We start from the raw sequence: 26159 nt of genomic DNA, 5'->3' as shown, positions 1-26159 counted from the left end.
GATGCAGCCCATTGCTCACGTTGTTATAGAACATACAGTGTATGGTGCAGGATGCTCCTGACGTGAGTTCACAGCGCACGTAATCCACACAACAGCGCACACACTCCACAGTTTAATACGTGCACATATATTAGGCTACTACAAGAACTTTAACGTTTTAATGGGATACAGAACCGACAGACGTAAAGCTTGTGTTTCTGTTTGTTTCCAAACCGCGCGTTCCGTCTTTCCCCACTGCGCACACACGCGCGCACACACACACGGACACGCTCTCTTGCAACAGAGTTGGATTTATAATAATTTTATGACTACATATATTAATACAGACTGTCCGGTGTCTGTTACGCGCAAACTAGAGAATATAACAGAGGATTCCAGCAGATCAAATCATTAAACGCTTGTCTGCGTACATAATATTTTATGTTAAACACCCAGAGATTTAAATTACCCGTAAATTCCGTACTATTGAGCGCACCTGGATATAAGCCGCACCGGCTAAAAATAAGTAAATAAATGTATTTGTACATATATAAGCCGCACTTGATTATAAGCCGCAGGTGTCCACGCTATAACAAGAGCTATTTACACAGACGTAGGTTACCGGTAACATCCGCAAATACTGTAGCGTCCGTACGGACGTTAAAGGACGACGAGAGCGTTCAAATAATAACTTAATAACCCGATCACTGTCGGCCGTGACCACGCCGTTTACAGCGGAGAACAAAACCATAACTTGCCGTAACAATCCAACTCTCTCCCCCAGCGTTCTCTCATACAGCCACTCAACACGTTCTCGCTGGTGCATTCACTGACTCTCCACATAATCGGAATTATGAACATTTTATCAACTACTGACTTTACAACATGAACCGTTACAATACGAAGCCTAGCCGACGGTGTCTGTAACACGGCTGATGAAAAAGATGACCGTAATATATTTCACAAGAAAAAGTCCATCCATTCACTGCCTCAGAATGACTTCATTACTCACTTCCTCAGTCTCTGTTGTCGCTGTCAGTGTCATCTTAACGTGCAGCAGCTCTGTTAGCTTCTTTGACAGCCAGGTCGATCGCCTTTAACTTGAAAGCTACATCATATGCATTTCTCCGTGTGTTTTCCATGATGAGGGTGCGTGCATGAAGCGCAAAATGACTGATATTAAGATCCGACGTGACGAAGTCAAATGTTTTTGCGGCAGAAGCTCATTGTCCCCCATAAAAAATCCATGCATTAGCCGCACCGGAGTAGAAGCCGCAGTGCTCGAAGTGTGAGAAAAAATTAGCGGCTTATAGTCCGGAATTTACGGTAATAAGGAAACGCTTTTGTGTCTGATGCCGAAATAATCAACTGTCTGTTCGATCGTTTCTGAGGTAGTGGGAATAATTCACCAAAAAACACTTTGAATAATCAAGCCACTTACACTGTGCACCCGAATGTGCGCCGCGCAAGTTACAAACTATAGCAGGGAGGCATCCTGTCTGTTCTCACTCACTACCACGTGTCATTACACCTCTTTAATCATGTGATGTTTTAGCCTGTTTTTTGTGCTTTAATTCTTTTGTGCTGCCTTCTAAATGTTTGTTTGTAAAGTGTTTTATGCTCTCGGTGCAAGACAAGTTCCCCCAGGGGCAATAAAGGCTTCATTCATTCATTCATTCATTCATACACTGATGCATAAAGCCGATCAAAGCAGAGTCAGAGAACGGGACTCCCTTACGTTACGTCATATGACGCGTTGTTGAAAAAAAAGCGCGTTCTAAACGGCTATGCTAAAACAGCCACTTTCTCCTCTAAATTAGAGCACTTATGTGTTGTAGAACATATTAAAAAAATAACCCACTTATTTTACAGCCATTAACAGACTATATAAAATATTAATTAAACAATTTTTTTAACCTGCAATATGCTCTTTAAGAGGTTTTCCACAGTGAAAAGCAAACTTTTTTTTATTTTATTATTTAATTAAACGGTTCAATTATACATTTCCGTATATTTGTTTTTCCTTCCAGTCTAAATGTTGTTTGAAGGCCTTCTCCACTCTGCAGGGATATCAGCCAATCCCTCTATTGTATTTTAATTTAACATCTTGAGCCAAAAGTAGTCAGAAACCTCTTTAAAATCCCCCGTGGGAAATGTGTTAGTTAATGCAGAATGTAAACTCCTCTTCGGGTTATTAAAATAAGCAAGGGATACCAAGGGAGAGAGAGAGGAGTAGAAACAGCGATGATCTGGTTGTCCCTGTCGGTCGAGGAGATGGTAAAGCCTTTAAGAAATGTGAAGAAGCTGCTTTGGTGTGGGTGTGTTGCCACGGACACCAGTGGGGAGATGAAATACAATCCAGCTTGAGTAATAGTGATAATGAGTTTGCAGGCTTATCAGAGTTGCTTCAGGACTACTTGTTTTACGTTGTTGTTGTTGTTGTTGTTGTTGTTTTCTGGATCCAGGTGCAGGGCAGAAAGTGCAGTTAGGTGGAGCCACTGTAGCGACATGCTATTGACTCTCTCCACAGTGCAGTCGGAGGCATTAAAGGATATTAAGACACAGCTCGTGCATGTGTGATGACCTTCGTCTACGCTCCAGGTGTTAGCAATTAGCTCCAAAACATATGTGAATGGTTTTGTTTTGTTTTTGCTCATGACAAATAAAAAAAAAAACAACAACTTGGTGTATAGTTTGCAGCGAGTAAACTTCAGTTAATTTAAGGTGAAGACAAAGGTCAGTATGGAGGGCGGGTCGGACTCTTTGGAGCGTCCTTAAAAAGTGTGATGTGTGAAGTAAGAGAGCAAAAATATTACAAGATTTGAAATGTGAAAGGATTTAAAGCTCAATTAAACCAAATATTAATGAGAAAAAAATATGTTAGAAAAGGAAAGAAGGTAGAGATAGACAGGGGGTGTTAGACGTGCGTACCATAGACGTAGAGGATGTAGTCGTCGTAAGACTCCCCCACTGAGTTGGAGGCCACGCAGCGGTAGGTCCCGTTGTAGGATTTGTTTAGATTTTCAATGTACAGATCGCCGCCGGTGATGACAGCATGGGAGGGCACATCGTCGTCCACCTTGACCCAGTTTACCCGCTGTGGCCTGAAATTAAAAACAGCAGAGAACCAGTAAGTATCCCACTGTGAGAAAGATAAAACATCCAACCCTGAGATTGTAAGAGGGAAAGTAAAGCTGATGAGTTTACTTTTGGAGACAAAAGTGAGTCGTCCTTTGGAGCTTCGATGTTCGTTTCACATACCTAACACTGACAATGTTTGTGACTCCATTAACACCCTGCTTTAAAGTTTTCTTCGGCTGAAGTGAGACAAGAATCGTTGGGAGGAGAGAGCACGGGATGACCTGAGGTCAGAGGTCGTACAGACGCTACAACAATGACTTACAGCATCTCCACGCAACACAACTCCAAGGTTCTTCATATTTAAACCAACCTTTTATTCTAACATGAGTTTCCATCAGATCGTTGTTGTTTGGATTTTGCCTCTTTTGAAATCAGATATGTATGTGAGCCTGAAGCAGACACACATTTTATTTAACTCTGTCGCTCTGTAGTTGTTCTTTGATGAGTAATTAAGCATCAACTGGGACATTTTAGGAAGTTCTGCTTGTATTCTGCAGATCATGGCCTCTTCTTGTCTCCATCAAAAAAAGAAACGAGCGATAAAGCTAACATGGTCAAATGTAAGAGGCACTGAAAATAAAAGCCTTCAATAAAAAAAAGCAGTGATGGTGCTGTCTGAGGATGGCAGCGGCTTCCATTAGAATAAAGTGCTGAGTCAGCATGAAATATAAACAGGTCACTGGTAAATATTCATCACTGGTGAAAGATGCACATTCCAACACAGTCACATACATAACAAGAATACATAAATAAGTAAGGAACTGCTGACAATGTTTCCAACAGACCAAATAGACACAGCCGAGGTCGGACAAATCTGGTTTTCCTTCCATGAGGATTCATTTCTGGAAAACAACTCCAAATTAACTTACATCACGTGGAAATCCCGTGATGAGACAACGTGATTAAAAAAAAATCATTGTCTTTGGAAAACTGAGTAAAATGTGCTCTTAGGGCTGCGCTACATATCTGTAACTTATTATATGCTTTACATATACACTCCTTAATTGATCTGCGAAAGCCTCCTCACCCCCTGAAACCTGAAACCCACCACTGGTGGACACTCCTAAACCAATTTGAGAGCCACCGCTGTTGAGAATGTGCGTAGCAAATCTTCATTGTATTACAGTAATACTTATCTTGCGTCTGACACGGAGGATTTAAATTCCATGAACATCTTGACAATGCTCGTTGGTAAAGTCTTTCATGGACCTTAGAGTTGAATTAATTGTATTATACTGTGAAATGTGGCTTTAGAGGGAGAAAAAAAATCCATTACATATATTCTACTGACAGTTTAATCCAGTGAGTCATAGGTGAGATTCATCAATATTTTTGGGCCTGAAGTTTGAACACTGATGCAGGGGCTGAACGTGTGTACATCAAAGTGTGCAGTGTGTATCCAACATCCTGCTCAGTGCATCTTGTGGTACAGTACAGAACAGGTGACCTAAACGCCTCCCACCATCAATAGCTGATCTTTTGCATCTGTCTGCTGGCCTTTAAAAGCCATCTCTGGCCCCGCCCACGCTCCCCGGCTCCTCTGTTGCAGCCAGCATATCACACAGCAGTGCTTTCAGAAACCACTCTTCTTTTTCTGGGGCTACTTTGAACATCACAATATGTTTTTGTTTTTTTTTCTCCCCCCGTATAGTACCGCTTCTTTGTGACCCTGCTCTGCTGCCTCCCGGTAGATCGTGTTATAAGACTTCATCTGTCAGCTGACACTCGAGGCTTGAGCCAGCAAACGAACTTTTCAAAGAGTAAAACAATCAAACTCTTCATCTGCATTTGTGTTTCTCTCATAGTGTTAATACAATGTGTTTGCTGTTTGACTCATTTTATATCAGAGTATTTTTCTAAGAAGAGATTTTTTTCCTCATCATCTAATAAAAAAAACCCAACAACTTTAGTGCCATAAATCTCACAAAAACGGGGCCATTTCCATTTTGCTATCTTTTGGAGAGTTTATCGCTTAACATGAGCTGTTCCCACTTTAAGGAAAAATTCTCAAAATAAATTCTTTTGATTAATTTTTTCTAACGACTGTGCTTGCGGAAGAAAGGAAATTAAAAACAACAAATACAGCCGAAAGAAAAAACCCAATAATGTTGCAGCAGCTTAGTCCTCGAATTGCAGCCTTTCCACACTCGTACACTTTCTGAGTGTTTCTGTGTAGGTGGGCGCCTACCAAGCGTCTGCATTTGTTCTCTTTTCTACCTTGACTGAGGTTTATAGCAGGGTGACAGATTCCATTTTTATGACAATGAGCTCAGCGCTCTCAAAGCCACCGAGGGTGAGGAGAAAAGAAAGAGACAAAACACCTCTATTTTGTTGCTGCGACTTCCAATGGCCACTGCCAGCGACTGTTATTTCCCCTGAGCGTGTGCTGATGGTCTCTCTTGTTGCGCTTTGTTGTGCTGTTTTAACTTGTTTCCCTCCATTTGAAAACATCTGGTGTGGAGGGAGCACACAAATGGAAGACGGGGGAACAGAATAGGAGGCGAACAATTCGGTAAAAGAAAATGTGAAAAAAACAGTTGGAGCTCTATAGCAAGAGCAAACAAACACAGAGTGCATTAGATGGTTGTGGTGGACAACTTTCAGCGGAGAGTGCCGTGTCTATTACAAGAGTTCTCCACATGAAATGGATGGGAATAAAGAAGAAATATATCAAGAAAATTCTTCTTCCGATGATGGAATGAGAGTCATGACCCAGAAAAAGTCGTTTCTATAGGTGGATGGGATGTTCAAGAGAGGGAAGATAGACAGATATAGACTATAGAGCTAAGAAGCGGCTGCAAGGAGAGTGGAAGGGCAGGCGTGGAGAATACAAATGGCTGCCTGCAGCAGCCGCCCCCCCCAACCCCCCCTCCTTTGTGCTATCTGCTGGTAATGACTGCACAACTCTGAACAGCTCTAATGAAAATGACTTCCAATTCCCGGCTCACTGTATTGATTGTGTTTTCATCTTTATAAAATGAATACGGCTTGTGAGCTTGTCTCTGTGCCAAGTATGAAATCTGCAGGGGGGCTGGAGAGGAAAGGCCGTGTTTACGTTTGGTTCCCCCCTTCCTGTGTCCCAGGCAAGTGTCTGTGAGATGGGGAAAGCGGAAAGGAATCATCTGGACAAAAAAGCTTCAATGATCAATTTCAAGCGAGAATATGCATCTCAAAGTTGATCTGGTTGTCATCTATTTGTTTTTGTTTTTTGATTAATAGAAATATTTTCTCTGATTTGGAAAGTCTGCTGCGACATCACAGCGTCATTGTGCCTCTAGAAACAGCGTCGCTCAGTGGGTGAGAACATCTCCTTTCCCCCGGCTGGGGGTCGAGCTACATGTGGCGGAGGAGAGAGTTCATTTGAAAAAAGAAAACAAACAAAAAAAACACGCATGAAATATTTTTGAGCCATGACTGACATATCATGAAGCTGTGAATCTGGACTGGGTGCATGGTAGAAAAGTTGTAATTTTGGAAGTTGTAATTCGACTTCAGTCTGTTTTTTCTTCTAGATTTTAGCTAAATGGATGTGAAGAATGTAGAATAATGCATCTCCTGCTCGGCTCAGTGTAGAAACTATAATGAAGTATGAGCAGAGCTGGCTGCATGCAACAACGATGAGGCGGCTTGTACTATAGATCGTTGGGCATAAACAAAAGGACTACACTCAAATTTACTGGGATCGAGTGTCGATAATTCATAGCATGATTCACAATATCACATCAATATGTCCACTCGAGTTTCCCCTGGCAGCACTCTCCAGATCTCACCACCTTTCAGTTTCAACAGCATCCGCCTCTTATTATTTACTCTAACCGTGCAATTGTTCCCCTCAACAGAATACTTTGAAGATAAACTTTTCAAACTTTTAAGACCCGATGGAAGGACGTGGAGAGCTTCTTCGCCGAAGGCTGCAGCTGTATTTTACTGGCATTCGCAACATTAGAATGGACAGCTACCCAGCTTTCCAAAAAGCTACCTAAGGCAGAATAAAGTATCACACTACGTATCAAAAAGTGTTTTATCCCACAAGTGCAACAAAATCCAATTCTCTCCATTTATGTGCTCAGAATGGCATGAAAAAAAAAATCACATCTTGCAAAATATAACAAAGGCGTACAGAACCTCTTCGTCACCGACACAGTGTGTTTATCATTGGTGAGATAAGCAGAGAAAACTGGGCTTTAAAAACTCTGCTTTGTCGCCGTGGAAGTGATTTAAAACGTTGTTTTTATGGATATTTTGATACTTTTTCCACGGAAACAGAAATGACACTGAAATCCATCGTAAACAGCTTAATTCAGTTATCTTCTTCCGTCTGAAGCATGCTGAACATTTCCCCCCTTTCTAACGTTAATTTTCTTGCACTGACAAAGACCTGCAGCACTGTCGTATACCTGCAAGTCAGCCACATAGCTGTCTGATGCAATATTCATAACTCCATCTTCATCTGCTAATTATTTTGTTCTGTTCAAATTTGAACGGGCTTGTCAACAACCAATTATGATTAATTCCAACAGCACCAACTGTATTGATGTTTGGATAGTTCGGCAGGTCTGTAGCCTGAAGCCCTCGTTCCAAGTCTCATCCCGGAGTGCCTAATTTGCTTCATTTGCACTCCATTACACCTATTATTACAAAGACTTGTTATATAAACTTGACAACAATTTGGTTCAGGGATTACACGCGTTGAATTTTACCCCGATGAGTTCCAAACACAAGCTGCCTGACGATATTGCCAGGCATTTCACAGCCCTGATAAAGAAACACACAGAAAGGTCACTGTGAGTTCATTTTGACGTTACAGCAGAATGAGTCGCACTCAGCTCGGCGTTTCAAAAACAATCTCTTATCTTTAACTACTAAATTGACTTCGACTGTGCACATGCAACGCCTCGAGTCCATCAACATACAAAATTGTTGCTGAACAAAAATCTCTCCGGATACCTCCAGAAAATTAGCACTCATCACCATAAGAAATAAAATATATACCCTGCCTTTTTCAGCTCTCTTCCTGTTAGTTATTAGGCCTCACTCTGCTCTCTCTCTCTATCGCTCCTTTCTGCTCCATCTTCTGCCTTGAAAGGAGTGCTAATTAAGTACCTGCTCAAATTATCGCACAGTTATTCCGGTGTGTTTCATAATTACAGGCCAGTTTCAAATCTCTCCTTTGAACGACGTGAAAAAAACGGCAGCCATTCAATTAGGTGATGATGTATCCAGCAGTGGTCATTTAGAAGTACATGGCCTCGGGTCTCTTTGTGAGATTAAGACCGGCTGCCTCTTTTCCATCAGATGTACTCTCGCCCTGTATTTGAAGAGATCTACGCTCACCGCTCGGTCAGCACAAGCATGTCTCACACCTGTCAACTTCATGTCCTATATTTGGCTTCTTTATTAATCGTGAAATTCCTCGAGCCAACTTTCATCCCTACTTTGAATAAATATCATGGCCATCATGTTTGAAGTTGTTGAGCCCACAAGGCATTGATTCTGTCACATTTGGGATAGACTGATTATAACAGACTCGGGTGGGAGCACCGGAGGACTCCTGGGTATCTACAGTAGATTCTGGGCTAAGACTGTTTTTAAATAGTAATGTGATTTGTGAGCTACCAGGATAGTTATTTGAATAAGATTGTGTTATACAGTTTACTGGCTTAACATGTACCAGCATATAAATTGTAATTAAAAGAGGCCCAAGGACTGACTGCAGAGATGATTTACTACGCTTTAACCCAAACTCCAGACTCATGCACTCACAGACTTTGTTTCCTTATGAGTCTGTTTGTTAAGTGCCGTCTCTGTGTTAAAGTGTGAGAGGGCTCTTGTGCAGACTTTACTTAATTATGCACTTTCCTTTAGGATGCACATCTGCAGACTTTACCCAGCATTCATTTCAAGCCGAGTCCTGTGACTGTCCAGCGCCGCAGTACATTTAAACAAATGTTTTTATATTTAAGTGGTGCTCAATAAAAATCGGGGGGAAAACTCAGTCTAATCAAAGCCAGCGTGGATTTGACGGTAAGCACTAATAAGGTTAAAGCATCAATATTTAGCCTAGTTTATTACTTATGTGGTCATTTATAGCCTGTTTGAGTTGTTTGTGTTTTCTTGTCTAATATTCACATAGTATTAATGTGTATGTTTTTTTTAAATTGTTCTAGAAATATATAAACACTATGGTATAAAAATAGTATTAATAACAATATATACAACGGGCGAGCTTTTAGCTTTTTGACGTCATTAAAGTCTATGAGGGCATCAAGGTGGAGAATGGGATCGGGCCTTTTTTATTAAATCTAAGTAAAATGTTACAAACGGGTACCTCTGACAAGGTCTATAAATATACTATCGCTATAATAAAATTAAAAAACACACAATTCAAACACTTATATAACAACAACATTGAGCAGGAGTTAACAAGGTGAAGCTCACGACAGTCTTGAACACAGTTTATTGTCTAATAAAGGTTTTAAAAAGCTTTGTGTTCAGTCGAACTCAACAGAACAATAAAAATACATCAAAATAAAAAACGTTTTCTGAAAGAGCTTAAGCAAGAGCAAATTCAAAGACATGCTCAGAACAGCTGCCATTTTTATTCATCCCAATGCTTCCTGGTAAAATGAGTAACTTCTGAACCTTTTTCCGTAGTGAGCGAATAAATGAAGAGTTACAGCTCATAACAGGGAAGGAAGCTTTTTACCACCCAGTCAAGATTGGCTAACCATTGTGCTGAACGATTACACTGCACTCCAGCATTCTTACTTAAACTTCCCCTAAATGGAGCTGTTATTTTCTCCCCTCTTTTCATGTATTTTCTTTGATTTCAAGGTCTAATAGGAATTATTCACAGCCAATAAAGGTAAAGTGGAGTTCATGAATAGTAGAGCAGCCAAAACTGAAATTACTGCGACATGGACTGCACTTGTACAGTGCTTTGTTATCTTCAACTTCACAGTGTTTTACTATGCTGGCTGGTCCATTTGGAGAAACCTGAAGTTCTGTTGTCTACATGTGGACACTTTATTCCTCCGGAGGTTGGGCTGACTTGATGTTCTGGTTTGCATGTAGACATTGGAGGAATAAACATTTTCTGTTCAAACACACTATTATATCTGTGAGGAACTAAAATCTAGACTCTATGTATCCTTTTATTTACCATCAAACTCTCGACTGAATTTGTTTCCTTAATTAAAAACAAATTACTGTTTTTGAACCTTTGCATTAACTCTGAGCACAACAGGGACGTTAAGTCTTCTTTAAAGTGAACGGAGATCAAACATTTATAAGCTGCATACTCTTCTGTGCATTATACATTTAATTTAAATATGCACATGTGTAATCAAAAAGAAGGTCAATGCAACTGTTAGCTGGAGTTTGTGTTTGTATTCATGCAGGTTGTAATAGGTCGACACAGACAAGAATTCAAAAGGCAGAGCAGTGGGCGTCTCATTTATTCTTACTACTTCCAGCTGAAATCTGTTTTTGTCTGCAAAGCTCAAACATTCGAGTAGTTCTAGACACCACCACTGCGACATAAAAAAAACACCTCATATTAAAACAGCAGATTCAGAGTGTGCTCAGTGTGCATGTGCTCTCTTTACCCACGGCTCCCAACACGCGTGTCTGTGCGTTTATAACGTGTTTGCGACTTACTGGGGTTTGCCTTTGGCCTGACACGTCAGCTCCAGGTTCTCTCCTTCCCTGGTCAGACCCTGAGGAAACTCTACGACGATCTTTACCTCTGGTTTGTCTGAAAGGAGAAAAAGAAAGGCAGAGAATTAAAAGGTGGGACAAATCCACTGTTTACCGATCATCTGTTTTCAAGAGACGTAAAGCAGTTCACTTCTGTGTAGTTCATTTCTACATTTGCCATCTGTATCCTATCAGCTTGTATTTTTAACTCATCACTAGAATCAATAGATCTGACCTTTAAAATAACCGAGAAGGCCTTTCTAAAATGTTTTTCTACTTTTGCCAGTGTAACTTTATGTTGAAGTTTTCCAACATTTCTTTAGAATCTGGGAAATGGCATTTTCTATTTAGCTCCATTTTTTTTCCCAACTGTGCTTTTACAAGGTTTCTTCCGTTCACAATGAAGTTAACAGCGGGTGTTCTCCTTTTCCATCTGCCAGCAATTACGATCTCAACCTCCACCTGCTCTTCCTCTCTGCATCGCTGTCTGGTCTTTCTTAGGCACAGCGTTGATGGGATTTTAAATCATTTGAACACCGAAACAAATGTCAAAGTTCTTGGACAATCATCCGACTGTTGCACGGCAGGATCACACGCAGTCTGTCCAACAATCACGTTGAAGTTGTGACACAAACACAAAAGCACTTCGTCGGGGCTGAGGCAGCTGGGAGACAACGGTAGATTGTTGTTGGGACAAATCAGCGGGGGGGCTTCGACTGTCGCCGCTCTGCAAACACGGAGGTTCTATTGTTCCCACTCTGTTTACTGTTGCTGGTGTTATAGAAGCATTTTCTCATCTTGGCGTGAGAGGTGATATTTTATTCTGCACAAACAATGACGTAACACACGAGAAAAACACATGAAAAAACCTTGGATTGACTTACTATACTTATGGAGTCTCAGGTTCATTGAATTGATATTGCTTCAATCACACAAGTAAACCATCAATAAACCGTTTTTATACAATTTATAAAGGCTCTTAGTAGCAGGTGTGAAGGTAATCACAAAAGCAGCAGGGCAATCCAATATAACAGCCAACACTTTTGGCTTTGTTCATCTTAAGACATACATAGAACATAGCCAATCACATCTGATCTTTGAAGCTGCACAGTATTAGCCCTACCTGGGAATACCAGGAGGAGAAGTCGGTTTACAACCAGTAGGAAAATCAGCGGTTGATTCCCCAGACTTCTCCTGCCCCCTGTCAGAGTGTCCTTCTGAAAAGATATCTGCCTGTTATTATTTCTAAGGTGTTGAATGATGAAAAGTGCAGTAAATCTTCTAGAGTGAAACTAGAAGGACTTCCTCTGTGCAGCCAATGAAGAATGGGAGAGGAGGGGGGATATTACCGCCGTCTGACCTGAGCAATAAAACTTTCTAAAAACGGGATTGGCTGATGCTCAGGGGAAGAAAAACCAGTATTTGACCAGATTTATTTTTGCTGAAGCTGCATTTTAACTGTCAATGGACAAGATGAATCTGGAGTTTCCAAAAAGTGTGTTCACTGCTTCTGGGTTTCTTTTGGAAGGATTAGATGCTGAGCGGGCAATTTGGTTCTCTGATCATAAACAATAGGAGGGGTTTGTTTGTGCAGAAAAGAGGAAAACATTCAGAAGTCTCTGGAGATAAAGCAGAAGTTTATCTGTGTTTTTGTCTGGGTCCTTATATGTAGGACTTTATTCAAACGTGCAAAGTGAAGGCGAGACAAGCAGCACTCAGTTACTAACTTTAATATCCATTATCTTCTCCACTAAGCACTGTCTTCCTTTCTTTTCCCCTCCCACACCCGACCCTCCTGACTTACATTGTCCAACCAACAAAATGACATGCTATAAGATGAGGTTCCCCACTGCCATTACAAGCTTTGCAGAATTTGAGGCCTACGTTTTAGGTTTGTCAGGCCTCAGGGGGCCACAATCAGCGGTCTCGGGCTTCAATCAGTTTCCTGCCTTTCTTGTTGACAGGCAGCACTTTAGGTCCTTTCGCTCTGCACTTTTACCTTTACCTGCTTTAAGCACACTTTGTCCTGGCCTGGTCACATTGCTGCATGCTGTAGATAAATACCTCTAGAGTTCAGTTGGATATGAGATCTCTCGCTGAGTCACAATGGTGTAATTATAGTTTTCTGATTGTGATGTATATTATTCTCTGTTATTGCCTGAATGCCCAGTTTGGTGCCTGCATTTTAAATCAGCCTGCAGACCGAGGGCTCCAGCCTGACTTATGATTTCAAAGCCGGCGGTGAAGTTTCACACTGCTGTCCGACCTTCTCTGCAACAAACAACACGTGTCTGCCCATCCATCTGTCTAAATCACACCCTGTCAGTGGCTGCTTCTCAGTCTGGGTGATGGACAGCAGATGGGCGTGAAGCCAAGTCTTCTGCTCAGTGGGCATGCACCGCTTTAGACAGCAACTCTTTGGTTTTGTTTCCACTCCAGGCGTTACATGGCATCCAGCAACTTCTTCTCTGCTAACAACGTCATCCGACCTTGTCATCTCGGAGCAATAAACATGAAGGACGCCAGGCATCTGTAGGTTGTTTTGATAGCCTCAAGTAGTTATGGAGCTTTGTTGTCTCTGCGTGATGGAAAAACACACAGCACCGCCCGACCTGGATACTGCCTCTTCGGCGGAAATGAAATACTGTGTAGCGCATGCAGGAAGGCCGTTATCATTATGCTAACTGAATTATTTGCTTCATTGTGTGCCTCACCTCATAAGCTCTCAAGTCGGCACTATACATCTCTCAGCAGCCAGCTGACCTTAAGGGGAAAAACAACGGAGCAAAGCAGCTTTCTTTGCTTATGCACACAAACATTACAGGCTTATTTAATTATGCTGTCCCCTGACAATGGCCTTCCTTTGCTCTTTTCTTCGACACAATGGACTCCATTCCACTCACAAATTGCCCACACAGAGAGCGATTGAAATGTAAATCACTTTCTCTATCTCAGTAATCACTGCGCAAACTTCTGTGTCACTGTGTAGTCATTGCAAAAAGTCCTTTTTTTTTTTTCAGAGGTTCTTTTGTTTTGAATTGACAAGAACGGAACTAATATAAAACTTCTGCACAGATTTAAAAAACAAGCAACATCTTTGTACTAATTACAGAAAAAAAGAGAGCCGAGGCTTTCAGTGTGAGAGGACAAAGAAAGATTCTCTGGTTTAATTAGCTCGAAACATTTTAATTAAGTCAATGTCTTGGACTGTCGAGAACATAAACACTGAAGTATGAGTGTTACATAGCCGACTATTAAAGCAGTCACCTTCACGAGTCAGTTCGAGGTCTACTGCCATACTGCATGAATGCTAAATTGAATATAAACCTGTATGTGTGACAATCTGCAACAGCTACTGTCTTATGTGCTGCGATGTCAGTAACTAAAGAAGTGACGCTCGCAGATTTAGAGCATCATATTTCTTAAAACTATAAAACTTGATAAATGTCGATAGATAGATAGATAGATACTTTATTGATCCCGAGGGAATTTCAAGTGTCAGACACTTTCACAAATGTACGGATATTAATATGCCTTCTATGACAAATTAAAAGGTAAGTTAAGTGTGCAACGAACACAACAGTGATGAAGTCATTCCATCATGTGAACGACTTAATATCAAGAACTGCTTTACATGACTCCTGCCGTTCAATCAGAGACACACAAACAGAGATACTCTGAGTCAACAGGCTCCAAATGTAACGTTTGGCTTCACGGCAGAGAGATCGCAGCGACGCTGGAGTGCAGGACTAGCCATGCCTGTTTGTCGCCCATTACAGTATGCACAGAGCATGACAGCAGCAGCCGCGGCATGAAGCAGCGTGACTCTCAGAGCCGGGCGGTCCATGTGAGCGCCCTGTTATCAGAGGCCAACAAAATGCCATGCTGCCTCTGTAGATGAGCTGATCTCCTCTCCTCGCTCTCCCGAGGAAAGGTCAGATAGCTTCAGAGGGGGATTTTTTTTTATTTATTTTTTTAAATAGAATGCTAGTACACTGCTGGGGCCAAAGACACGAGGTTATGGAGGCATGAAATACATAAATCTTATCATTTTTGCATCAATGAAAAGATGTTAAGCAACTCCACGGAAGCCTCGGATTTTAACTCCTCCTCGTATTTTAATTCCACCTTAAGCACTCTGATCTGCTAGTGTTCATTTGAGTGTAATGTGTGATGATTGATGGGTCAAAAATAAAAACATAACGCTGACCTTTCGTGTCTGTTGCTCTGTCTGCAAGGATTTTTTAACTGGTTTAGTCACATCTCTTCATTTATACACATTGTGTTATTTGACCCTGGCAGTGTGATGAATATACATCACAGTTCCAGGGTCAAATAACACGACGTGGAAAAATGAAGTAAAACATGTATTTAAATGTGTCCAAATCTTTTTTCATTCATTTCATTTGAGCTAGTTTCACCAAATCTACAGCCTGCCACAAACTATCCCACATTTGGCTGTCTTCGGCCTCATTTTGAAGTCGCAGGACAACATTTTCGAGAGGTTGAAAATCAGCTCAATGGCGCATTATTTCACAAGCATGGCCAGTTCAGCTGCTCGCGACTGGACGGATCATTTTCTGGCGTGTTTGAAATATTGGTCGGATGTCTGCACATTTCCATGGTGAGAGCAGAGCCATGGGCCAAATCAAGAATTTCAGGGCTTTTTGTAATTTATTGCAAACTGGCAGCAACTAGCAGCTTAAGTGCTGCTAACTGGTGTCTGAGAGCACCACAGCAACAGCAGGCGTGCCTGTTTCAATGTGTCTTCCCCCTCCTATCGTGATCAGCGCTAACTGGAGACACTTTAACAGGAGATAGCTGTGGACCTCCAGCTGCCAGAGTTTATTTTTTAGCTTGCTAATTAGCCCGTGTTTGTTGGCGATGTCTGATTGTGTGAGAGAGTGAGAGCACATCTGACGGAGTTTGAGCAGTGTATGAGACAACGAAAAAAAAATCAACATCTGACATTTTATTTGAATGTGTTTGCGATTAGTCGGCGTTTACTGTTGAACATTTGACATTTCATTCGTCTCTGTTTATGTTTATAGCATAAACAGCATTAGTTTGTACTCTCTGAGACCTGCAAACACATTATTACTGAGTACCTTTGACATTTTGTCATCATGATTGCAATGTGTCAGCTGATTAGCGTTACAGGAAGTCATTACCGTACAGCGTTGTAAATTTGAAAACATTTTTACATTCTCGACAATTCTCTGGATAAATATTCCTTTTTCTTTTCTTTTCACAAAGAGACAAGCAGTGTAGGATGTTATGTGTTTAAACGAAATTAAAATGCGTGTTGGCGTCAACTTGTACAGCCTATTCTGGGGAAGCAAAGAAGCACACACACTCTCTTCTCAAGGATGGAAATTTCTGCCTTTGTTTGGACTCAAGAGTTTTCGTGTGACCCTTGACAGAGTTCTTTCCACCGGGTCAGCACAGTTATTCAGAGTTATGAAGCGCAACGTCTTGGCTGCAGAGAAAATAAACTATAGTTGAAAGAGGAGACAAAGTGTGTTTGCTCTGTGCTTCTCTGCTCTTTGGCTGCTTGTGAGGCACAAGGCAGGCACTGTTGTGAACGGGAGTGAAATAAGAGATGGAAAAATATCTTCGAATTTAAAAATCTCCCAGTTTGCAACACTCACAAGAAATTATTCTTCTCAGCTAGAGCTGCAGAGGTTTTTACATTTTACCTTACAGTAATGCTACGTACAGTAGTCCCACCTTAAGTGGTTTGAGTGGTAACTTTTATTGTTTTGCCTTTTTATCCCTGACATGATGTCATGCTCTTTCATACACAGAAGTTTCAGCGAGGTAAAAAAAATTTGGAGAATTTATGTCATTTAATTAGTGGAGATGGAAAAGTGCACTCCATTGCAGTCCAATTTCACCCTTTTATTCATGATAACCTGTGCATAGAGATGATTCTCCTTCAGTGACACTGCCATACTTTACATGTCACACACCAAAGTTTCAGTTGGGGGGGGGGGAAGTCGCAAATTTATTCCGTTTAATTAGCGAGGATGGAACTCTCTTCTCTACTGCACTGCAATTTTCTCAGTCAAACTGATGAGACGCTAAAAAAAAAAAAAAAAAAGTACCAAAAAAAAAGTGCAGCCTGCAGATTTTTAATTTATCATCGAGCAGAAGTACTTACATTGCACCTCCAGGTATTTCTGTGCTTGGAAGTCCTTGACTGCAGGGTGGTCTACGATGCAAGCCACAGGCACTCCATCATCCTCCCTACTGACGGTGAACGTCAGTCGGCTGGTCACTGTGTACATCTTGTCGTAGGTCAGCTCAACTTTGGGCTTGCCTACGGGAAAAATCAAAGACAGGCCGATTAAATAACACAATAATTCAGTGAATTCCCCTCACAGAGAAAATAACCGTCACGTGATCCTCTCTGTGCTCTGGAAGGACTAACATTGTGCTTTTTTAGGAAAGAGCAGGATTTTCATTGATTGATTCAAACATCTCAATGAAATATAAATGACAAAAGCAATAAACAACATTGAAATTGAACCTTTATCCATCTGTATTAAAGGTTACGCAAAATACACTTCGCCATGTTTTTCTGACATTAACGTGTCTCTAGTCTGTCTACAAACCACCCAATTATAAGAAAAGTCAATCCTCTCTGTCTTCTGCCTGCTCCACTTTTCATTAAATGATTGCTCATTGTCTTGATTTTCCCTTCATGACATCACAAAGGGCAGTAGCCCCTCCCCCAGGTGGGTGACACTCCCACAGCTAGGTGTTTGTCCTACCCTCTGAGTCTGCCTTCTCACCGTAAACAATAGGACATGGAGCCAGAAAGCAGCGAGTACACCCGAGCCCTTCCAGAGAGGGGGCGTGGTCAGACACAGCTCATTTACATATTTAAAGCTACAGACACAGAAACAGCCTGTTCTGAGCAGGGCTGAAATAGAGGGGTTTATAGACATGATCAAATACAGGATATGAGTGGATTTACAACAACACACTTCCCACATGTTTTGAGGCGCTCTGAGACCTTAAATTATATCTCTTGAAAAGGAGAATATGAGACCTTTAAAATACAGTCTATGGGTAGAAGCTTGCAGGTTGGTTAGCTTCAAGCTTCAGAGTGGTTTATACACTTAACTCATTGGACCTAACAATGTTGTTTAATATGTTTTAGCAAGCATTTCTTTAATAATGAGAAAGTCTGCAAGTTTTTACTTTTACAGAAACACTTAAAACTGATGAATGCAAAAGCATGCTTTTCATGGAGTCCTTTGTGAAATACTTGTTCTGTCTAAAAGTCAGTCAACTATCTTCCACTTGTAAAGATAACAAAGCTGAAAACGTTTGCATTCAAGGCTTCTGGGAAAGAAAATGTGCAGAAAACGTTACAGCCTGTTAAAGAGTCATTGTTTAGCTTCAAGTTCCCATCGACCTTGCAAAATATGTAGAATGAAATGCGGAGTGTGTCCTTGAAAATCGTCAGAGAAGGTGAAACAGCTAACAATTGTGCACTGTCATGGGCTCCTGTGCTTCTGTGAATCACTCATTAAGTTTAATAAAGCCAGATTTATTGCATGGCCACCTTTTGCGCAGCACTGCCAGAGCTGAAGCCTGCAGAGTAACCCTCCTCTGATTAGTGTGTGAGCTGTAATATCACACGGACAATATGTTCTCCAAAGCAATGAAGAGGATACCTCATCACAGTCACACAAAATAAGAAGGATAGCTGCAGACGGTGCTGCTGCACGGCGGAGTGGCAAAGAGAGATTGATTAGTTTTATCTCTTTGTCCTACTTCCTAACAGTGTGTTGCACAAGTGAGTTTGTGTTCCATCAATAAAACAAACACTGCAAGCAGCAAAACAAAGAAATAAAAAAAGTTACAGAGTTTGCCAAGAGAAATGCTGGCGCAGGAGAAAATCTGTCCTAATGTGAAGAGTTGGATGCATCAGTTCATATTCAGGCTTTAAAATATTCGCTAAGTGCACACGCTCTCCACTGCTGTTCTGCAGCTCAGCCACTGTGGTGACAGCTGTCTCTTTGGATGCTGGGAAAGCAAAACCTGTGTGATGTGGCTGGTGTAAAGGAACAGGTTTTCATGAATAAATACCACTAGAGGCTCCGGAGTCATGAAAGCAGCTGATACAGGAAACTGAAGGGGGGTCTGTTCAAATCAAAAACGTCTTTGGAGATGCATGAAACAGTGGTGGAGAGAGACGTCTTTATTCAAGTCCCGGGTTTCTGAATCTCTCGCTTTGCACCAATTGAAGTCTTTGTGAAGGAAAGATATTTAAATGTACACAAGCTCCCGTGGCTTTGAAACCTGTATATGAGCAGGTAAAGAAGAGGTGTAAAAATAATCTGCGATTACCATAAATGGTAATTTGTTGAAAATGATCAATGGGCTATAACCACAGAGAGGAAGTAAGTCATTACATGGTTTCTAAAATATCTGTGCATGTTTCTTACCAAAGAAAACAAATGCTTCTTAACAACATGCATGTGAATGACACGCGTTACTGCTAGCTCCTTTAGTGAGACTCGAACAGGAAAAGGGAACTACTGCAAGGCTCGTGAGCTACATTTTGTTTCGAATGCTGGAATGGTTTTCTCACCTCGACTGAGCAATCTACACACGAGCATCGAGCAGCTGCTAGCTTACCTTCCATATGTGCCTGAGAAAGATAAGAAGAAGGACTCCTGCTGTGCGCTGTACAGAGCCAGAACCGACTCATGCCCGTTCCTCCAAGAATTACAGAGGAGACGTCTCTTAAGATGGACATCTGACAGTTTTTTTTTTTTTTTATGTTCGGAGAGCGTAGCTCTTGAGCAGCACAATAGATCGAGCGTCATAACGCTGGCTGATAGTTTTCAATTTAAGAGCATACACTTGAGACATCATGAAACATAAACGTTCAATTCTCTAAGAAGAAATGTAATCAGAATATCTTCCTGTCATGTAATATATGGATCATGCTTCAGTTAAGTCATGACAGTTCTGAAATTGAAGTAGGTTAGACTTTAGACTGTTATTGTCCCCATGAGGAAATTCCTTTCCACAGCCCGGTTTCTTTCCAGCAGACTCCATCGTTCCCACCGAAGAACAGCACATACACAAAACACAGTATGAAACAACATTCAAGGTTTCCTGCTCTGGCCTTTTGTTCAGGCCGGCTATAACAGCAGCGATCAGGCTTTTCTAGAAGGCGAGGCCCTTCTGCACGTCAGAGAGGGAGGCGGGGTGAGCCGGGTGTTCGATGGACATGTGACGTCCTCTTCTAGTCGAGTTGTGTTCGGGTGGGTGTGGGGAGACCTCTGTGGTTGTGATGTGTACCAGTTAGCCTTGTTTTTATCAGATAAGTCCACCCAGTGTTTCTTTGTCAGTTGTTTTTAATAAGTAGAGAGCGTTCGCAGCAGAAAGTGCTTTTTACAAGCGCTCCGGCGTTTTTGTGCGGTCGCTCCGAGCGCTCAAGTTTAAAATCTGTCAACTTTACAGAAAAGCACTGTTGACATCTTCTAACCCTTTTCGAACATGTTGGATCGAATTAATATTGTTGATATGACTATTCTTGTTGACTTGTTTTTTTTTGCAAACTCTGAATCTGGTTTCATGAATGTGAAGACAATAAAAAAAAGGTCCTCAACAAGTGAAGTGAGCATTAATGATGCGTCAGTGATCCAGTAGCTCCCCCTTCACTAGTGCACACTTTGTTAAGATGAAAGAGTACAGAGGCAACATGAGTGTCTCATCTGAAGGTCAAAACGCTGGAGTGGAACTTTTAAGTGTTTTCAGTTCTTTACTTACACACTTAATTTGTCCTTTTCTTTTGGCTCCTTCGTTCCACGTTTTTATCTGTTCCCATTTGAACACAGTCTTAAGCATCCGGCAGCCGCTTTGTTCTACTTAAATAAAATATATGTCTCTCCACTAAAATCGCTTTACCTTGCCCAAAATATTCTTTTATTCAATAGCGGAGTGTTCCTGCTGAGGTGGAGCAGGGTAATTGAAATCACCCTGTGGTTGTCTCATAAGGCTCCGGGCTAATGGCTGTTCTGGTCCCTGTCAGTCAGCGACGTGCCCTTCCTATCTTCCTTTTTCTTTCCTTTCCACTCATCTTCCTCTCTTATATCCTAACAGAACAAAAAAAAAAGAAAAGAAAGGACCTGCACTGCTGCATCTCCTTGTTTCCATGACTTACACTGCTGCAGTCTGAGCTGAAGAGCAGGAATTATTAGCGCAGGGTAAATGTTAATAAATCACTAAACAACAGGAAAGAAGGGAATGAGATAATAGAGAGATAATGATTTACATTGGCAAGCATGACAATTGCAACCTTTAAATGATATTTAAGAGACCCTGATTACCCCTTTAGGTAATTAAGTTTAATTCGTTGGACATTTAATTAGAAATAAGTCTGCCAGGCAAGGAGCCAGAGCCGAAGGCTATTTAAGTAATTCTGTCCTCATGCCTGATTTCTGGCACCCTCAGCTATTCCTTTTCTTTTCCATCTTTCATTTCTTTGCACTCCATTGTCTTAATATTGTTCAGCATCAGCAGGAGGATCATTGATTCAGTTTCAATTAGATGAGCCGAGGAGTCAGTTTAATGAGGAGCTCGCATGCAAAAGGCAGATAACTAGCTCGACATGGTCACCACACGCGGGGGTTGTCGCTATGACAACAGCGGTGTCACTTCCGTTGTAATTGCAACACTAGTAAGCATGTAGATGCAAAAATATAACAAGCGAAACTGCACTTGTGTTGGGCTGTTAGCAGGATGAACATCGGCACATCGTCTGATGTTCAAAGACACCGGCGCACGCCTCGCAGCGGCGTCAGCAGCCGATGTTTATTTACCATCGAGCTGTGCCGGGTCGTCCCCACAACCACAGCTGTCCTCGTCCCTGCACGGCCTGCTCTCCACAGAGTATCGCCTCATGGCGTAGAATTGCAATTGTAAGTTGGAAAACTTCAATAGCACCCAGCTTGTTGTGCAGGTAGGATTTCCCTTTTCAGCCGGTGTGAGAAAACAGAACAGGGGAGGGCTGAGTGTTTTTCTTCAGTCATTCCATTAAACAAATAAATGAGCATGGTTAGAGAGCTGACAATAAGTGGTGGTGAGCACCTTGAGAAATAGAGAAGTAAAACTAAACGCCTCGGTCTCAGAAGGGAAACATGTAGAAGGTTCCACTTTAAGGAGACAATGTTTACACTCAGTTCGATCAGTACTTCAGTGACTCACAGCTACTGAGGTCACTGTTTGCATTGCTCATTTGTGCAAGCTGCTGCATACGTTTACATGCATAATGTAAGTGACGGTACATGAAATGAATGTATTAAACGTCACAAAGTTATCATCAGGAGAGATTACATTATTAACTTGTCTACATTTCTGCTGATTTTCTTGGCTATATATTAACATGGCTTATCTGCAGGTGTACATGCATGGGGAATAACACAAAGCTGGGCTGGTCCAGTGGAAGTTTTTTTTTGCAGGTCCTTCTGTCCATGATATGATTATAAAAAGCTGCACTAAATTTAATCAACAGTACATTTTGATGATGCTAGCAGCAAGTTGTTTGCGAACCCCCGACCTTGGCTTATTAGAACATGGTCAGATTTGAGCTGACCACTAAGAGTGTAATGTGGTGCAGTGCAGGGTGAAGCAGCTCAGGGCCTTCTACACTGCTCCTGATTAGGACCTTTGTTTCAAAGTCTTTACAAAGCTGGCAGTCTGGGCTCTGAGGTGGAGCAGCCTGGCAGGAGGCCTGTTCACCCCTGAGCTCTGCGCAGACTTCTAAAGCTCAGCTACCTTTGATGAAGGCATGAAAGTTGTCACAGTGCCAACAGGCTCTGGCCACCGCTGCACATCCACCACACTGCTTTAATGGAAACTATTCAAAGTCGCAGCAGAGCTTCCATTTAAAAGCAACATCACTGATGCACGAGCTAAATACGGTGTGCAAGCAGAGGACGAAAGAAACCTGCCTTAAAATGTGGTCATTTATATGCATCGGAAAAGCGCTTATGAGATGCATGCAGGTGCAAAAGTTAGAATTAGCTCCACTTTAAAGTAGAAAGTGCACACCTTTACAAACTCACATATGAATGCAAAACAAAGACAACGACAACCACCAGAAGTAAAATAAAGGATCATTCTCCCTGAGTGTTACTTCACCTTTAAGGCCTGACATCTTGTCTTAAGTCAGATTGATCAAGAAACAATATGAGAAAATGTTAAATCGTGTCATTGAAATAAACTGATATTGCCTCTGACTTTTAGTATAAACAGTAGAATGAATATTTTTTGTTTCAGGCTCATGGAGCATGATGTTCCCTCAGAGGTCTTCTTTGTGCAGAAAATCAATCTACAGTGGACAAACATGCAAACTCAGATCGTCTGCACTGCAAAGTTCACGTTATGTTAAGAGCAAAAATGTCTTGACGACTGTGATTTTTTTTCGTGTGTGTGCAGAGAAGAACTACCTGGAAGCTCTTTATCTCCCTTCATCCATCTGATGGTAGCTGCGGGCTTGCTGCTCATGGCGGTGCAGGTCATCTCTGTCTCGTTGCCCTCGCTCAGGACCTCATCCCGCGCCTCGATGATGGGGTTACCTGGAGGAACTGCGACAGGACGCACAAACAGAAGTCTGTAAACACTGGGGAAATAAAATACCTCGACATCAACTGCAGCACTTACTCACATTTTTTTCCCCTTAAAGTTAAAATTAGCATTGCATGCTAAAATTGGATTTAAAGAGAAAGTCACCAAGTGTGATGACCCCCATGTTCCTCGTTGAGTTAGTTTATTTTTGGTAACACAAGTAAACAGGAAATATTGATGTAACAAGGAAACATGCACCTGGGAGACCTCATCATACAAACATGTGAAACAGTTACAGATAGTGTGGTCTAAACATAACAGCCCTATCACGCTCTCACTTAGAATACTTTGTGCGCTAACTAAACAATTGTGTGATTTTTCAGCCTCTTGCTTGTGTGAGTGATGATCCTCCTGCACTTCCCTGCAGCCTCGACCACTGTGCATCCTCTATTTTAAACACACTAGTATCATGAAAACACTTCCTAAGTAACTATGAAATCCATGATTTTCTCCCCTGTAGCTGCTGTCAGAGACTCCTGCAGTTTTCATGGGGAGCTGTCAAAGTGTTGTTCACCATGTGAATGTGAATGTCTTCCGCAGTCTAAATGTTGATTAATAGTCTCTACCTCCCTGCTTCTAATAACATAGAGTGTTTGTGTGTGTGTGTGTGTTTTGTGGATGTACTTAGCACGGTGATGTCAGCGTAGGCTTCCTGTGGGGGGTCTGTGTAGAGCTGGCAAACATATCGACCCTCGTCTGACAGCGAGACATTAGACAGCGACACCCGCAGCTCGTTGTCTGAGAAGTTCACCAGCTGAAAGCGAGCGTCTTTCAGTGCTGAGGAGAAAATAAAACACATGACACAATGAATTATTGAGATGATGTTCACACGTACACACACAGGCGCTAAACACGAGCCGAGGATCACTTATTCAAGCTGCATCTCATGTTGTCTGCAATATGAAACAGAATCCACACACGTCTTGTACTCTGTAGCTTTTATTCATACAGGCTGGTTTTTTTTGACATCTTGGTATTGCACTTCACAAATAATTTCCACTTGGATCTACAGGAGAGGCCTGCAGAGAACGTGTACACCCAAAAAACTGATGAAAAAAAGAGGAATAAAAACAACACGACATGACAGGTCATCACCCTGATTATACGACTGTTAGAGGCAGGGTCTGTCATTTTTTTTGGAAAACTAGCGTGATTTTGAAAGTAGCACTCTCTCCACGCTCCATCTTCACCCCCCCGTCCCCCTCAAAAGCCACGCCCCTCACTTACTCGGGCTCGTGCATGCATAGAGAGCAGACGGAGGCCTGATTGGTTTATAACATGCACTGTGTGCAGACATTGGTCGCAGTTTTTACATGTCTACAACATGCTACAGATGACAGATTTTCTTTAATTTCTCTTCAAGAAAGTTTCAACCAAAATCTTAAACAGTGTATCTGGAGGGAATTACCAATCCTGACTTTAACACAGCCACCAACTCTTAAAAAACACGTGAAAAAATCAAGATCCTCTCTCAGCCCACAGTGAGCAGGATCCACTAACGAGTGCAAAAACTTCTCTGGCTGCTTCATCGAGTTAAAAGAGTTCTGAAGACTTTTTAAAAACGTTCAACGCGCTCCCCTTCACGTGTCTGTGCAAACAGTAATATTTCATCCCTTTCTTTAACTTTTTATACAAATATGATGCCTGGAGTACATCACATTGTTAGGGCTGCTTCAAAGAGCTTTCCAGGGAGTCAAAAAAAAAAAAATCAATTCTATTAGTCAACAATCAATCACAGCTGAAAAAATGATGCAACATAGGACGGAGTGCTGAAAGAAAAAGGAGAAAAACTGAAGCACGAGATAGAATTTTCTCTTTGATAACTCACTCTTGAGAAATAGAAAACACACACAACACATGCTTGCAACATGGCCGGTGTTAAACAGAGGCCTCGACCTTGGCTGTCCTTTAGTCGGCCTACAGCGCTATTGAGGACAAATCCATAAATCCTGCCTCCTCCTCATCTGCACCCACTTTCATCTCGGCTTACCTTGTTTGCCCACCTACCAAAGCTAGCTCTATCAGCTGTAATGTGGAATGACAACATGTGGTTAAGATGAAAGCCGAGCCGTCTCCATCCTCCTTTGATGTGCTGATAAATTCAGCTCTGATTGACAGCGACTCCGGGCTCTTTGCACTCTGCACTCTCTTCATATAGATCTGTGTACTCTTCCTTTGACTTCGTGTTGTTGTTGTTGTTTTTTTTTTTCTAAAGCTTAACACATTAAACATGGACAGTTCTGACATACAACACTCGAGAAAAGACAGGAGAAACCGGCAGGCTACATTACGATTTCACAGATGATGAACAGAAGGAAGATGAGGCTTCTGGAGGGCAGTAATAGTATCCGCCTTTAATGTCAAGAGAGAGAGAGAGTGAGTGAGTGAGTGAGCGAGCGAGAGAGAGAGTGAAATGGAGGCAGAGAGGGAGATCTGGAGCGAGAGGCAAGAATACTTAACAGCACAACTGATTTTGTGCATCGTTAAACAAGAACATCAGACACATTTTAAATGACACCATAAGGCCGGACGAAGATGACTTCCGTCACTGCTCGAAGACGATAATTAGGATGTAGAAAAAAAACACTATTCTTGACATAAACTTTTATTTATGTAAAAAAAAAAAAAAAAAAAAAAGTGGGGCTTTTTAAAAGTTGCCCAGCGGATTCCACAAACAAAACCTA

At 41.7% G+C, this 26159-nt stretch overlaps 1 protein-coding gene across 5 annotated transcripts in view; it reads right to left on the bottom strand.

The window, feature by feature from the left end:
* Positions 1 to 26159, bottom strand: part of cadm1a (cell adhesion molecule 1a) — a 352880-nt gene that overhangs the window by 43779 nt on the left and 282942 nt on the right. For all 5 annotated transcript variants that reach the window (XM_079356721.1, XM_079356723.1, XM_079356724.1 and 2 more), the window contains 5 exons: positions 24100 to 24252; positions 23298 to 23435; positions 16982 to 17140; positions 10780 to 10876; positions 2911 to 3083 (listed from right to left, as the gene is read on the bottom strand). In XM_079356721.1, the coding sequence (XP_079212847.1) occupies positions 2911 to 3083; positions 10780 to 10876; positions 16982 to 17140; positions 23298 to 23435; positions 24100 to 24252 (720 nt within the window). The remainder of the gene's footprint in view (positions 1 to 2910; positions 3084 to 10779; positions 10877 to 16981; positions 17141 to 23297; positions 23436 to 24099; positions 24253 to 26159) is intronic.

Source organism: Symphodus melops (genome assembly GCF_947650265.1).
Source record: "Symphodus melops genome assembly, chromosome: 11".
In the NCBI taxonomy this organism is placed as follows: Eukaryota; Metazoa; Chordata; class Actinopteri; order Labriformes; family Labridae; genus Symphodus; species Symphodus melops.
The sequence above is the reverse complement of the archived record's forward strand: the minus strand, read 5'-3'. Positions and strand labels throughout refer to the sequence as shown.